Source organism: Mytilus edulis, chromosome 13, assembly GCF_963676685.1.
Source record: "Mytilus edulis chromosome 13, xbMytEdul2.2, whole genome shotgun sequence".
In the NCBI taxonomy this organism is placed as follows: Eukaryota; Metazoa; Mollusca; class Bivalvia; order Mytilida; family Mytilidae; genus Mytilus; species Mytilus edulis.
The window spans coordinates 40,109,757-40,127,029 of NC_092356.1; the positions used below are offsets into that span (position 1 = coordinate 40,109,757).

At 31.2% G+C, this 17,273-nt stretch overlaps 1 protein-coding gene across 1 annotated transcript in view; it reads right to left on the reverse strand.

Annotated features, from left to right (window-relative positions):
- LOC139500302 (uncharacterized) overlaps nucleotides 1–17,273 on the reverse strand; it is a 120,368-nt gene that overhangs the window by 50,949 nt on the left and 52,146 nt on the right. Inside the window, exons 41-50 of the mRNA XM_071289046.1 lie at nucleotides 15,024–15,200; nucleotides 14,082–14,337; nucleotides 13,179–13,339; nucleotides 11,747–11,917; nucleotides 7,745–7,997; nucleotides 5,008–5,171; nucleotides 4,415–4,594; nucleotides 2,290–2,542; nucleotides 1,583–1,746; nucleotides 752–931 (exon numbers count right to left, since the gene is read on the reverse strand). Of these exons, the coding sequence (XP_071145147.1) occupies nucleotides 752–931; nucleotides 1,583–1,746; nucleotides 2,290–2,542; nucleotides 4,415–4,594; nucleotides 5,008–5,171; nucleotides 7,745–7,997; nucleotides 11,747–11,917; nucleotides 13,179–13,339; nucleotides 14,082–14,337; nucleotides 15,024–15,200 (1,959 nt within the window). The remainder of the gene's footprint in view (nucleotides 1–751; nucleotides 932–1,582; nucleotides 1,747–2,289; nucleotides 2,543–4,414; nucleotides 4,595–5,007; nucleotides 5,172–7,744; nucleotides 7,998–11,746; nucleotides 11,918–13,178; nucleotides 13,340–14,081; nucleotides 14,338–15,023; nucleotides 15,201–17,273) is intronic.

Below are 17,273 nucleotides of genomic sequence, written 5' to 3' on the forward strand. Positions count from 1 at the left end.
ATTATTTTCAATTGTTTCCTTTGTTAGCCTCATTTCATTAAGTTTGAATTGGATAATTAACAGATTTCTGTTCAATTATGGAATCGATTTAAAAATCTACATTTAAATTTTTTAAGCCTTTACTCAGGTATTGCATGGGAATACATAGTCCCCTACCAGTTTTAAAAATTTAATTATACTGGAACAAAATGCTAGACTTGATCTATAACTTGTCATGATGTTAACTATATAACAAATATCAAGTCAATATCATCCAGCATGATGAAAAAGGGTGTGAAAACTAATCATTTTCATGACTTTTCAAGTTCAAGGACAGCTGTTTAAAGGGAGATAATAAAGGTCACTGAAATATTTTAGCTATATTCAGTTTTCTATTACTTACACAAACCAAATAAGAACCTGTTATAATTTGATAATAAGAGGCTGTCAAGAGAGACAACAAACCAAATTTTCCTACAGAGGTCAAACCATTTACAGTTGAGCAAGTATGGACACAACATTTAAGCTTAATACAGCTCTAATTTGGATTGTGATTGAATATTAGATAGAGCACAGGTTTGTATATTGGTACAAGTATTTTACAACATTTTGGGAACCATTTCTTCAGGTTTTCAGTAGAAAAGATCAAATAATCATATATATTTTTTGTTTTTTTACACATGATGCCCCACTTTTAGTGCTGCATGTAAAGAGTTTATTTACATTTTAAATTGCATAATTTAATCCGGGTTTTAAAAACCATAAGCATTACCTGTACTCCAACCCTGGTACTGGGCAGCAAATATAGAGGTTGGATCTTGTCTACTGCATTCCTTCTTTTTAAGAAAAGGTGCTACTTCAAGGGTATCCAATAACATCAATATTGCATTAGAAGATAGTTTTTTAGATGTGTCTATATTCATATTGGTGTACCATTTTGATAGGGACCAGTCTGAAAAATAGAATTTATAATGTAAAATGCAGATAAAAGCAAAATTTGAATATATTTTGAAATGTCTAAAATAAAAATTCTAAACATTTGTAGTCATTGCACGAAATTTTTTTATTTATCTAAATAGCAAAGACATATTTTGCTTTGTTTACATACTGATTCATCATAAGATCTCTATTATACAACTCAGAGACATAAAGTAGAATCTTACCAGGATATTACACATGGTGGCAGTGAAATTGACTTCTGAGAAGACTCAAAGTGAAGGAGGGATAGCACAGAATTTTAGTATGTTTAAACTCCAAGAATTTCAGGGCATATAAATGTTGGAAATATGCCGCACTGCCCTATGTTTTAATCTTTGAACAAAAAAGTAATGCATATCAATTTTCCATTTTAGACATAATTTTTTACAAAACTTCATAGTAAAGGAGGACAGTTTTAGATGTAAATGGAGAGCCTATGAGAAATTGCATTGTCTATATAGATTTACACAAGAGCAACCAAAACAGTATGGGGTTTTCTCATTGTTGGAAGCTGTATGATGGCATATGATTGCTTACTACCACTTCATGTTTACTCTGAAGGATAGTTGTTTCATTGGCATTCATATTACATCTCCATATTTTAATATTGTTGAATCCTACTTACTTGTATCTAAAAACCCTTTGGTCATGCTGCATTGAACCTTAGGTAATTCAGTGTTAGAAAATATCGTAGCCTCAAAAGCACATGGACCTCCATCATTAAAGCAAACTTTGAAATCCAAATCTATGTAGTATACTGATAAACCATGGAAGTCTGTAATTTTGTACCTACAAAAATCATTGCATTTTCAACTTTAGTAGCTAATTAAAATTTTGAAAAAGAGCAGGATCTTTGAAACAATGCTATGATTAAGCTATGAATTTTGTTGATGCAGAAACTTATGGAATGTCACTGTGTTGAATGTTCTATCCTGAATTATATTAAAACAAGAATGTGTCCCCAGTACATGGATACCCCATCCACACTATCATTTTCTATATTCAGTGGACCGTGAAAATGGGGGAAAATGTCTAATTTGGCATTAAAATTAGAAAAATCAGATTATAGGGAACATGTGTACTAAGTTTCAAGTTGATTGGACTTCAACTTCTACAAAAACTACCTCGTCCAAATACTTTAACCTGAAGCGTGACAGACAGAAGGAAGGACGGACGCACAGACCAGAAAATATAATGCCCATAAATGGGACATAAAAATAGACAACAGCAGATTAACAATTCGTTATCCTTGCAAATTTTATTTACATTTTGCATTAAAAACAAAAATTATACATTTTTGATTTCATATTATCAAACAAATAGCTTACATACCTAATTTCAATTACTTTTCCAATATGAAACTGTTTCTCAATCCCATACTCAAAATCCATTAGGAAAACTTCATATTGATATTTTTCAATACCAATGTTTAGTTTATAATTACAAGGGTCTATCGTGAGAAAAAAGTTCACATTTCTATCTATGAACTCAATGTCAGCACAACAACTAAATCCTGTACAGGTTTTGTCTAAGTGGCATGTAATTAAATCTGAAAGGTCAGGAAGTGTTACATTTACTGCACATTCTGAAAAAAAGAAAATTAATCAGTAAACAGGATCTAACAGAAGTAATTAGGTGAATAAACATCAACATATTTATCACAAAACAATTAAAGAATGCAATTCCACAAAATGACATAACCAATTGGAACATAGGTGAAGATGAACCCATCTTGATCTTCAAGCATTGGTAATTTTGATCTTTTAGTATATGTTTGTTTTTTTGAATCTGAGATTTCTTCTGTATTATGAACTCTATAGTATAGATATTCTTATCCCTTACCAAAAAGTGCTAACATGTTGCACATAAGTTGAACATAAGATGCTCACGTTAGAAACTAACATGATTGCACACGAGTTTTTTAACATGCAAATTAGGTGAGCATTTTATTGTGAGCAAAAAAATTGCACATATGAAACTAACCTAATTTGCATGTTAAAAACCTCACGTGCAACTGCCCATATGAGCTTTTGTTTCACATGTGCATTTTATTAGATTGCTCATATGAGCAGTTGCTAACATGTTGCACACGTGAATATTATAGTTGACCAAAACAAAATGGCTGCTTTAAAAAAGGAATTTTTTATATTTAAATGAAAATCTTAAATAATTCAGTTGAAAATAAAATAACTGATACATCATGTTAAAAGAGTTATTCTTTAATTATTGTCAGTTAATTATGATTTTCATATCATTTTTTTTTTTTTTTTATTAAACAATAATCATGATCATGACTAAAAACATAACATTACATTATAAAACTAACAGAGGGACTTGCAAGTTTAGTACACAATGAATGTCTTTGATTAATAAGTACTGTATTTCAAAAAGTTTAAAAGGAAAAATCTTTATACATGTAGTACTTATTTTGAAGCAACCTGTATATATATTCCCATAAAGGACTTAATATTGTAATATATTTCAAAATCTGACACAAAAATGAAAATAATGAAATAGAAATGATAACTTACAAATAATTAACCACAGCCACACTGGTTTTATCAGATTTCAACAATGCCTTTCTTCAAATAGCACAATATAGGACTTAACATTTTCCATATCCATCTACCTTCATTTATTGCATGCTTTTCATGAATTTGAATTTACAGGAAGTACATGACTGGGCATGTCATTTTGAAAAAGCTCATATGAGCAATGATGTAGGTTAGTTTTGAATGGTTAGAAGAATGGAAAAACTTTTCAAAGTACAAAACTAACATAAAACTAACATGGATGATAAAAGCTCACCTGAGGTTTGAATTGCACATGTGAGCATTATGTTAGATTTTTGTGGGCACATATGAACTACCAAACTGCACATATGAGCAACCTGATTTGCATACAATTCTTACTTGCATCTCATGTGCTTCACATGTGAAACTTATGTGCTTTTGTTAGAAATTTCTGTACAGGATATTAATGTTATTTTCCAACTTTTTAATATGGGGACAAAGTCCCCTATTACAGTAGAAAATTCAATAAAAAAAAAATTCCCGAATTTTTCACTGTACTAATGTACTCAAAATCGTTCAATTTTTTTTTTGTCGCGTTTTTGAATTTCCGTATCAGCGCAAAAATCTACTTCCGTTTCCGGTCTTGTTTACATGAGACTTTGAATAAAATGTATATTCATCAGTCTAAGAAAGGAACTTATACTAATTCATTTAAAAAAAAAAGTTTGTTATTAAAAAAAAACGTTACCTGATGACAGCGTTTCTTTGTTTACATTGAATATGACGTCATAACTTAAATAACGTCACAACTAAAATCCCTCACAACAGAACCAAAATCGGAAACGTTAAGGTATTTCCATTTCTCTTTTTAATTAACATTGTTGATTTAAAAAAAAGATCCTAGACTTCGTCCCCATTCACAGGCAATTCCTGCCTAATATTACCTGAATTCCATCCATGGTTGTGGTCAGTTTTGTATATATCAGCAGACTGGTCACATGTTGGGTTTAAAAGATAATCAGCGAGGTCCAGATCTTCCAATAACTGTGATATCAGGATTGGAGGTAACTGCTTCAAGGAACTACTAAGCCCGTTGTCACTCATCCAGTTATCAATGTTAAAACCTGAAATACATTTTTTTTCAATTCTTATCCAATTTTTGTTGGTTTTCTTGTATAATTTTTCCATATTTTTAACAAATATGTGATTTTTGGACAAATCTTCAACTAATAAAATAATGCAAACACTTGCAAAATATTACGAGGATACCAAGGTGATGAAAAAACACTTTCAGAGCCATGCAGCCTGCTAAGTAGCTAACATTTTTTCATATTTTTATCCTACCTTTAATCACATACTTTTAAAGATCAGTTAAACGGGTGATAGTTGTCTCATTGGCAATCATACCACATATCCTTATTCTTATATTAAATGTATTTCTGCTATATCCTTCAATTATCTTCTTTTACCATTTTTTAAATGAAACAAAATTAGAATAATTCTTTCAATCTGTCTTCAGGCGTAAAAGTTGACTGACCTGGAATCACAAAGTCATCAGACCAGGAACAAGGTTGTTCTGGTAGCCTTACACCATTCAAAATGTCAAACTTGTATCTGCAGTCACTGTGGGTCTCAAAACAAACGCTCATCTTGGCATCAAACAGGTAGATCTTTTCAACTCTAATTTCTTCTATCCTAAACCTATTATAAAATTTATTTAGAATTAAAACCAAGTATCGAGTATTCTAGTTATGTACAAAATGTATATGCATTTTAAAGATAATTCTATTTGAAATGATTTTTTTCTTCTTTTTAACCCTTTCGCCGATGAGTCCCGGTTTACCGGGATTTACGCTTCAGACAGCTGACGATGAGTCCTGTTTTACCGGGATCGGAATACCTCTTTTATATTTCCCGCTCAAAACAGTGCAAACATGAGTTATCTTTCTTTCTTCCCGGATGAAAGTGTAAACATGGCGCTTCCGTTTGTTGAAAACCGTGTCAAAATCAGACGAAATTTACGGAATTTACGAGAATTTGAAATTAGGGAACATTTTTTTTGAAAGAATATGGAAGAATTGAAGCCGAACTAGTATACTTTTTTGACATAAAATGTCGTTTTATATACAAAACACTTGGAATGGACATCGTTCAGTGTGAGGAATTTGTACAGCCTCATAAAATTTTTCAAAATTTTGCCGTTTTGGGTTAAAAAATTACGATTTGGGGTCTTAGAGCAGAATTTTGAGAATTTCACCTAGATAATGCCGAAAATTTGAAAATTTGAATATTTTATGAAGAAAAAATTATCAAAACATGAACAAAACTGTGAACATGGTGTTAGTGAATGAAATAAATACACAAATAACTATAAACAAGTTTTTATTGACATTTATTATGAAGGTCTCCCACTTGAGTAAAAGTAGCCAGGGAAGCCATCGTCTCAGAGTAGCTTCTGTCTGGGCAGCAATAGGTGAAAGGGTTAAGTATTTGCAATAAACAGATTTATCAAAAAGATTTTAAAGTCGTATAATTCTTTATTAATGAATAATCTGAAAAAAATTTACAAGTTTGAGTGCTAGATTAAGGTGGTACCTAACACTTTCACTAAAACTAATTTGGCTTGTTTAATTTTCATAAAATTTTGACAAAGTATTAACTTTGACCCTTTGACAAAAATATATAAAAATTTCAAAAAATTTGAACCAACCAACTGATCAGAAAAATTACACTGGTTATAAAGCACTTTGACAAACACTAATTTTGATCATTGAGACGCTTCAGATTCCCTTAAAAGCACAACATAATTAAAACGTTTAGCTGATTTTACAGAGTTATCTCCCTGTAGAGTTAGGTACCACCTTAACATGTAAAATTAAATTCCATACTTTTAAATTTACACTTACTTTCAAAAAATGATCCAAACATGTTTTCAAGATATATAGTTTTCATGCATTAAAATGACGTTGTACATGGATTTTTTTCATGTTTACAGTGACTTGACTGTAAGTGTTGCTATCCACCAATTGCAATTCATTCAAAATTTTGACCAAATTGCAATTTGTTTTATTAAACCAAATTGTTCAACTGGTCAGAAATTTGAACCAACTGCTGTAGAAAACCACAGTCAAGACTGAAAGTGCAAGGTGATAAAATAAAACATACTTACAATCCTATAAGACTTTAACTCCACTTTATTGATGGTATTTTTAAATCAGTCTATCAATCTGTATAGTTATATTATAGCCATTACCATACTAAAGGTGAACTGTTTTATTTTTAATTGCTATAAAAATGTCCAAACTAAGCTTTCATATAGTTTTTCTTTCGAAAAGTATTCTATATTCATAAGAATCACACATTATGTGAATAAAAACATTTCATATTCAGTAAAATATTTGTGAAATTGCAATATGTTTGTAGGAAGGGGAGATAATCTTTTTTGGTTTCAAAAAATCTTTATTCAAAAGAATAGTATTTTTGGTTATCTCCACAAGGAAACTTATCAATAGCATATTGTTATTTCACACATATTTTACTGAATATATGATGTATAATTTTAAATGATATATGATTCTTATAAATATAAAATCCTTTTCAAAAGAAAAACTATATAAAAGCTTAGTTTGGACATTTTTATAGCAATTAAAAATAAAAAGGATTTTATATTTATAAGAATCATATATCATTTAAAATAATACATCATATGTTCAGTAAAATATGTGTGAAATAACAATATGGTATTGATAAGTTTCCTTGTGGAGATAACCTAAAATACTATTCTTTTGAATAAAGATTTTTTGAAACCAAAAAAGATTATCTCCCCTTCCTACAAACATATTGCAATTTCACAAATATTTTACTGAATATGAAATGTTTTTATTCACATAATGTGTGATTCTTATGAATATAGAATACTTTTTCGAAAGAAAAACTATATAAAAGCTTAGTTTGGACATTTGTATAGCAATTAAAAATAAAACAGTTCACCTTTAGTATGGTAATGGCTATAATATAACTATACAGATTGATAGACTGATTTAGTAATACCATCAATAAAGTGGAGTTAAAGTCTTATAGGATTGTAAGTATATTTTATTTTATCACCTTGCACTTTCACATTTTGACTGAACAATTTGTTCAATATTCTGACCAGTTGAACAATTTGATTTTATAAAACAAATTGCAATTTGGTCAAAATTTTGAATGAGTTGCAATTGGTGGAGAGCAACACTAACAGTCAAGTCACTGTAATATATAAAGAATTTACTTACTCAAGTCTAACCATATTTCCAAGAGATACAGTTTTCCATGTATTGAAAGTGTAGTCAAACAAAGATTCATTGATGACAAGTTTCTCAATTCCAATACTGAGTTTGTAGGCACAGGCATCTAACAAAACATGTGTTTCCAATGTTCTTTGTAGAAGTGGTACCTCCATACAACACTGAAGTCCTGTACAGTGATTTGGTAAACGACAACTTACATAGTTCGGTAGGTGGGGAATGGATATACTATCTGAACAAGCTACAATGATAAAATCAAAACATTCAGAAAACTTTTATACTGATATAAACTATACATCACAATAATTTATTCTGTTTCATTACTATTACAAAAATACTATGTCTTCTTAGAGAATGGCACATACTTCAAAGGCTGAACTGTGTGCCTGATTAAAGAAATTTCAATCTTTGCAATGGCAACCTACAAAAACTGTACAGAAAAAACTATACATCAACAGTAATGCATCTGTTATGAACTTCTCATTATAAGATGTCCTATATAAGAATCAGTGAAGACTAAAATGTTAATATGATAGTCACATATCTCATTGGCATTGATACCAAAGCTCCTTCCTAATATGTATATACAGTAATAGATGTATATAGTTTCTATCACACATTACGCTTCAGGTCATATAAAACTATATGTTGAATTTGTGCCAACAAAACAGTCAGGCCGGACACAAATCAAAGAGCTGAAAGCTCGGAGGAAAAATGACGCCACTGTCTCTTTTATTGCGATATTTTTAATTCGTCTGGATTTTCACATAATAAGTTTAACATTACAACATGTCTTGTAAGCATATAATTGATATTCGTATGTGTGTGAGTGAAGTGAAGATGACAACTGGCTGTTTTTTTTGTACAAATAAATAGGTCAAGACTATTTGAATGATCTACAGTGTGCAATGACAACTGACTGTTCTTTTGTACTAATAAATAGGTCAAGACTATTTGAATGATCTACAGTGTGCAATGACAACTGACTGTTCTTTTGTACTAATAAATAGGTCAAGACTATTTGAATGATCTACAGTGTGCAATGACAACTGACTGTTCTTTTGTACTAATAAATAGGTCAAGACTATTTGAATGATCTACAGTGTGCAATGACAACTGACTGTTCTTTTGTACTAATAAATAGGTCAAGACTATTTGAATGATCTACAGTGTGCAATGACAACTGACTGTTTTTTTGTACTAATAAATAGGTCAAGACTATTTGAATGATCTACAGTGTGCAATGACAACTGACTGTTCTTTTGTACTAATAAATAGGTCAAGACTATTTGAATGATCTACAGTGTGCAATGACAACTGACTGTTCTTTTGTACTAATAAATAAGTCAAGACTACCTGAATGATCTACAATATTCTAAGTAATGTGATTTTTTTTCTTGCAATTACATTTTTCTAAATCAAGAAAACATTTACAGACTATCCTTTTCTTTGTAGAATTGCTTATAAACAAAATGATTATGGAGAGCCTATAGTAAGCAAGCTCTTATACCCCACATAATCATTAAATAAGTTACTAGTGACCTAGTTATTTCTGTTACTTGAAGCAAATTATATTTCTGTAGATTTAGACAACAGTATAATATTGTTTTACTAGTTTATTTTCACATTGAAGATTAGACAAATAGGGATATTCTTTTCATTTTTTATTTCATGTCAGTCAGGTGGCTTTATATGAAATTGAAACCACTTCTCTGCCATATTGTTATTTTATAATAACTCTGCCCTTGACCGATATAATTGATATTCATTCTTTAACCATATATCATAGTCATATGAGGTAGTATTTGATTTTGCACTCCCACACCATATTTCAGGTGAAATGTCTGTCTCCATTTGAATCAATGACATTGAACCATCATGGTATTAAACACAATTTCAATAGTGATAATGCTGTTAACGTGGGTCACCATATATTCAACTTGGATGGCATTCAAGATATTGAAATTTGTGTCAGTTTGGGTCAATGATCTAGACCTATAAGAATGAATTTTATTTAATATAATGCCATAGTATGTGACCCCTACACGATAACAAACATAAATAAGCTTGAAAGGATACAACGTCAAGCGGCAAGATTTATCACAAGTCAAGAGAGGACAGATGTGTCTCCAAAATGCTTGCCCAACTGGAACTAGAAGATCTATAGACAAGATGAACCAGCCAGAAGTTAATATTTATGTACTAAGAGGTTGAGGGGCTGATTCCCGCTATTGAACCAAAAGAATTCCTCAAAAAAGCACGTCCAAAGAGAACCATAACTGCCAACAAATTCAAAGAATTCCAAGCAACAAATATTGTGGAAAAGCAAGTGAAGAATAACTGTAAGTGTAAAAAATTCTAGTCAAATGAGCACCTAGTTAAAAGGCACCCGGTATAGTCAATTATCGCTATTTTGTGCATTTTTCTTTTGATCTTTTTTTGTGATAATTTTCATATGCTTCTCGCTTGAGATGGAAAAATTATCGCTAGAAACTAAGGAGGCCACGAAATTGACATGAAATTGACAACGTCGTCATAGGTAAAATAGCGATAAACAGATTATCATTGGTCATCTCAACTCGATTGCTTTTCTCACTTTCGCTGTACCAGCTCAAGCGAGAAAATCAATCTCGTTGAGATGATCAACGATAATCTATAAGTATAAAAGTTATCAATTAGTTTTAAAAAAAAAAAAAATTAGTTATAGAATGTTCAAACAATTCACTTCTGTATTCTAACTGCTTGATGATTTAACAACGATGTATTGAATGTCACTTTTTTAAAAGTAATTTAAAATAGGAAGATCATTTATACATTATTACAATTATTTATATATTTTGTATCAAATATTATTGCATCAAGCGCAGAGAGCTTCAAATCTGCTCTCAAGCCCAGTCAATAAATTGGTGGTGCTCTCTCAAACCGTTGTATTATAGCCAGTCTTGGTAACAACAACGTATTCATACAGATACAGATACAGACTCTGCTGCTGTAACTTTGTAAACAAAGGTTCATCCGCAACCCGTGGGTATTACTAATTTCTGATTCTTTGAAAACTTTGTATATCTTGATAAAGACCTTTATCTATCCGATGGATATCAAGATGATTCCGATTATAACTTTTTTTATGATTGTAAAAATGAAATGGCAAGAAAGGTTGACATTATTTAGGAGAACTATTTTGTCTAGCGATTGCTGATCATAGGAGTGTGAAAAGTCCAAAACCACACCCCGTGGGTATAACTGTATTACTTATTTTCGATTCTTAGAAAATTTATAAATCTTGATAAAGACCATTATCTATCTAATGGATATCAAGATGATTCCAATTATTTGAATGATTTTTAAGTTCAAATGGCAAAAAAGTTGACATTATTTTTTGTCTAGCAATTGCTGATCATTGCAATGTGAAAATTTCAGAACCAAAACAAAACGGATCTATTGATAAATACCGATTTGTTTACTATTGTAAGACATGTACATAAAAGCGAAAGCTTGAATAAATATGAAAAATATAACAAAGGGATAGCTCAAAATACCACTTGATAACAATAAACATATGGACAGGTCAAGATGTTTTTTTTTCTGTATATAAATAAGGTAAGTTAACTGTTTTCCGGCTGACCACTACATTTTGTTCGAGTGTAGGGTAATACAAGAAGATTCCAGTTAGTATGAAAAACAGTAAATACGAAACCAAGTGCGAAAGGCAGGTCGGAAGAAATATAATCAACTTCTGTAAGTTCTGGTCAATGGTAAAGGAAACATGACCTTGATAGCGTCATTTTCCAAAAAGGGTTTACCATGAAATTAATTGTTCTGCAAAATACAAATTTCCAATAAACCTGAAATATTAAATCAATCAACTCATATTTGCTGCATGAAAAAAGATTAATCTACATTAACTGTCTTTCAACACCTATAAATGATGATATTTTCACTATCAAGAAGTTTCTTTTGTGCCTGTCTAATCTCTATTTAAAATCTTACCTAAAGTATTCCATCCCAGACTGTCAGTATTGTATGTTGAGTGAATACATCCTGGATCCTTCAGATATCCTGATATTCCTAAGTGATGGAATAACAGGTCAACTGTGGACTTTGGTAATGTTTTTGAAATAACTACATCTTGCTTTTCTAACCATTGTGTTAAAGAAAAATCTGAAACCAAAGGGACACGACACAAATTATTATTTATTATTTACATTATACAATATGGAAATTTTAAATAAAATAGTGTGTGCATCAAATACAAATGAACTTCAGTAACCTTCAGTTGGAAACATATGTTTGTAGCCTAACAGAATTTCCACTGAACAAATATTGTTATAAATGCCATTATATCTGTGCCTGTTGGAACAAACATTCCATACCTTTTATTCTTTTAGGACCAAATACAGAATATTTCTTCCACTTGGAATTTGTACTTACACAGTTACCAAGCTCACATATACCTTGCTTGTCTCTACACAAAAAATAATTTTTCCACAGTTGTGAGTGGAATCTTGATACAAATACAAATCCCTGCATTTCTTATAATTGTAATTTATGCCACTTTTGAAAAAGGAAGATAAAAATGCATGTGCTATTTTAAAACACCAAAAATCAAAATGGATTTTTTTATAAGTCCCGTTCAGAAAAATTTTCCATGTCAGTTTCTAATAGTCAAACTTAACCAAGTTATTCTTGAAGGGAATATCCTTGTCATATATGAAAAATATCTTTTTAAAAATGAAAAAGCCATTTAAGGAACTTAAATGTATTATTTTAATAAACCTACTCCTGAAAAATGTTTTCCCCCATTTCAGATTTTTCTGATTATTGAAATCATCTATGAAATGATAGAAGATTTTGTAAAACTTATAAACATGTTTAAACTGTAATGGTTGTCAGAAATTTGGAAACACCAAACCATGTACTTCATAAATATCTGAGTAACAGGCAATATATGCCTTCAATTTTAGAACCCATTCCCACATTTTTCTATAATTTAAAAATCATCAGTCAATTTGTGTTCTACAAGAATTATTAGTCCTTGACCTTAACTACTTATATTATACATAGTTTGATATTAACATGTGCACATATGCGTAGGAACTACTTTGTTTGACATATGTACTTCCTTTCAATATCTTCTTTTTTTCTCTATCCGCGGCCCAATTTGGTGGAGTTACATATTTCAAAGTCTACTTAAATTATTTTTCCAAAGAATTCCTCATATGCCAATCCTAGGGGCTGTCTCAAACTTGTAGTGAGGTGAAAGTGTTTCGCTCCATGTTTAAAGCCTGACTATACTTTGAGATGGACAACAGCAATAAAAGCACTGTTTGTTTGTATTTTGTGTATCTTTTTGGCTGTGCATGTACTGATTTTGTGTCATGGGTTAATACCCCATATCCTTTGTTTTTCTATTATAAATCACCTTTGATAGGAAAGCCCTCGTTATAGTCACAAAGTGGTTTTGGTAGTTTTGTATCCCTGAGTACCGTTTGTTGAAAGATACATCCAGATGACTCTAAACATAAACTCATGTTGACATTAACAACAAATACTCTTTCACTTGGGAAATCATAAATCTGGTAACTAAAATAACAAGAAATAAAGTTTTAATATTACAATACACTTGAGAAATAAGTAATGCCACAAAATCATTTAAATATGGTCAATTCAATAACAAAACAAATTCTTGTTGTTCATAAAATTACTAGCTATAGTAATATACAATTATTGTATATGATTCATAAATAGTACATGTTTTGTACTCTAGAAAATTTAGTGTTGCTTGCAGATCTTTAAGAATCTTTATGAAAATTATTCACACTCTTCAGACTGAAATATAGACTTAAATGTTTGTGCTGACAATTGTCTAGTGTTCAAGACTGTAAGTTGACCCTTTGGGCCACATGAACTTTAAAAGTTTTAGATCTTTATTGCATTGCCCCAAGCCCCTATATATCCATTTGACATAAAAAGAAATCTATACCTATATTCTATGAACCTGTAGTTCTGTGGTTGTCATTTGTTCATGTCTGTAATATTTGTTTTTCAGAAATTGATTGGTTATAAATTGGGCTGTCATTTTTCTCAATTGAATTGTTTCATATTTTTTCTGTATAGGCCTTTTAAAGCCGACTATATGGTATGGATTTTCTCATTGCTGAAAACTGTATGTATGCTTGGCTATAATTGCACTATTTCCGCCTTTTTCGAACTTTTGTGCATAGTTGTCTCACAGCAATCATACCACATCTCCTTATTCTTATAACTGACAATACAAGCATACTTATATGCATCTTTTAAATAATCTTTAACTGAAATCACTTACCTTATTTTAAGGAGTCCCAAAAAAGAAAAAATCTGAATTGTTCCAAATTCAATTTTCAATATTGATATTGTTGTGTTCAGGTTTTCAACTCCAACTGTGAATTTGTTATTGCATATATCCAAGTTCAAATAGAAATTCAGAGAGAGTCCAAGTTTCTGTACATCCACGCAGCAATCAACTCCCATACAACTGTTTGAGACACGACAAGAAAGACCTGACTGAAGTGTTGGCAAATCCATAATTGCTGCTTCACATCCTAAAATGCAAGTAATCTTTATAAAGTCAGAAAAAGCATAAGAAGAATGAGTAAAATGCACAGTTGCTGTTTGTTCCAAAATATTTAAATTTTTTTTGAAATTCATTTCCAACAATTCATATCCATATTTTACTTAAAACGTTTTGACTGGCTCTGTATATTCAGTGATGAAGAAGGGACTTGCAAGACACAAATCAACCTTATTTGAAATTCACTGCCAATTGTACTCGTACAAACTTCAATTCCACCCTTAGCTAAAGTACTCATCATGCTCAATAATTAAAATAAGGGATCTGGGATCACTGCTGAACCCTTGTGAATATCTATTTTGAATAATAAAAAGATCTATGAACTTAATTAAACTTAAAACGGCACATGTTGCTTGACTCTCAGATCAGAAGTACCTGGCTTTGTACTTCCTCAATCTGGAAATGATTGTGTCTGTATATGCAACTAAAAGATATGTCAATATTTTCTACACAAGCTTATGTATTAATTTGACACAAAATAACTGTTACTTTATTAGAGCATAAAGCAAAATGACTTTGAATGCCACAGAGCAATGAACTAGTGGTTTGAAATAATGAAAGTCAAAAAAAAAAGAATGCAAAGTCATGACAAAAGCTCATTGGGTAAAAACTGGCAGAGTATTTTTACTCTTAATATAAATGTATCTTTTAACATACCATTACTGATATTCCATCCATTTTGTGTGATGTTAAAATATGATGCTCTGTTACATTGTGGGTCCTTTAGATATGGCCTCAGATTCATTTCTTTCATTAATTGTGCTACCACAAATGCATCTAGTGTTGTGTTGCTTACATATGTGTTTTCAGATAGCCATTTATTCAAGGAGAATCCTAAAATAAAAGCAGTATATTATCTAGAGTATCATTTTTCTCTTAGAAAGACAAAAAATTAAACCTTACCAGATAAGTTGCTGTGTTTTTCCTTAAAGGGAAACTTCGCAAAAAAATCAAAAATTGATATTATGTCCATTCTGTATAAAAATGCTCAAATTTATAAATATTACAGTTTTATTCCGCTAGATAAGAGATCACCATCGATTTTAAATTTTGAGTATCAGTTCTCTGCGTTCCGCCATTTTTTTATCGTGTACGAATAAAAATCACGATATGTCTATAAACCACAAAGAAACACAAGAGTGCACACCCTGAAATGTCTCGCCTTTTATACTAATCATTGATATTATGTTGATAGTCTTAAGTATAAAGTTAAGCATTATAACAACTGTCACATAAACTTAACATTAACCAAGATAACTAAACAAAGACCAATGAACCTTGAAAATGAGGTCATGGTCAGATGAACCATGCCAGACAGACATGTACAGCTAACAATGCTTCTATACAACATATATAGTTGACCAATTACTAATAGTTTAAGAAAAATAGTCCAAAACACAAAAACTTAACACTGTGCAATGAACCGTGAAAATGAGGTCACGGACAAATAAAACCTGCACGACTGACATAAAGATCATAAAATATTTCCATACACCAAATATAGTTGACCTATAGCATAGAGTATTAGATAAAAAGACCAAAACTCAAAAACTAAACATTGACCACTGAACCATGAAAATGAGGTCAAGGTCACATGACATCTGCCCGCTAGACATGTACACCTTACAAACATTCCATACAACAAATATAGTAGACCTATTGCATATAGTATTAGAAAAACAGACCAAAACACAAAAATTTAACTTTAACCACTGAACCATGAAAATGAGGTCAAGGTCAGATGACACCTGCCAGTTGGACATGTACACCTTACAGTCCTTCCATACACCGAATATACTAGCCCTATTGCTTATAGTATCTGAGATATGGACTTGACCACCAAAACTTAACCTTGTTCACTGATCCATGAAATGAGGTCAAGGTCAAGTGAAAACTGTCTGACAGACATGAGGACCTTGCAAGGTACGCACATATCAAATATAGTTATCCTATTACTTATAATAAGAGAGAATTCAACATTACAAAAAATTTGAACTTTTTTTTCAAGTGGTCACTGAACCATGAAAATGAGGTCAAGGACATGGGACATGTGACTGACAGAAACTTCGTAACATGAGGCATCTATATACAAAGTATGAAGCATCCAGGTCTTCCACCTTCTAAAATATAAAGCTTTTAAGAAGTTAGCTAACACCGCCGCCGCCGCCGCCGGATCACTATCCCTATGTCGAGCTTTCTGCAACAAAAGTTGCAGGCTCGACAAAAACTACAGTAACCGATGTAGTCGTAATTACGTGTCGATATCTTGTCAATCGTACGATTGTTTTATCCGACTAACTAACTTTAATAATACGGAAAATGTTCTTATTTTGTTTTTAATAACCATATAGTCATGGTCATGTTTATTTTTAAACTGTTGATATTGGAATTAGTTAAAAAGTCAAAGTCATAAATAAATGTTCCGTGAAAATTGTTTTCGAAAATCTAATTCGTTCATAATTCTTTAAAGTAATACACTTAATTAAAAAAAATAGGATCTTCGCTCCACTGATCACCCGCATGGCTAAAGGTATTACTCCCAAAGGTATTGTGAGGGGTGTAAGGTGACACGTCCAGGTATTCAAGCGATTTCCTATATGGCTTGCAAGTTCATGCCGGCCCGTTCATGCATCGTTTCACTTCTGTAGGTGTTGATCAGTGTACACGGCCGATAACTTATAACTTTCCATTTTGAACAATCAGGTGCATGTGTAATATACATCTCTGTCTTGCGTGTCCGAAAGTGATATAATATACTAGTCATGTAAATGTAATATATACTCATTGTCAAAAGTGAAGGACAGATTGGAACATACCAGAAAGATTGATTTAAAAAAATGTACGCACTTGCCGACGATTCGTTTATACGACTGGATAGAAAGTTACGGAACTATAGCGCAATTTAAA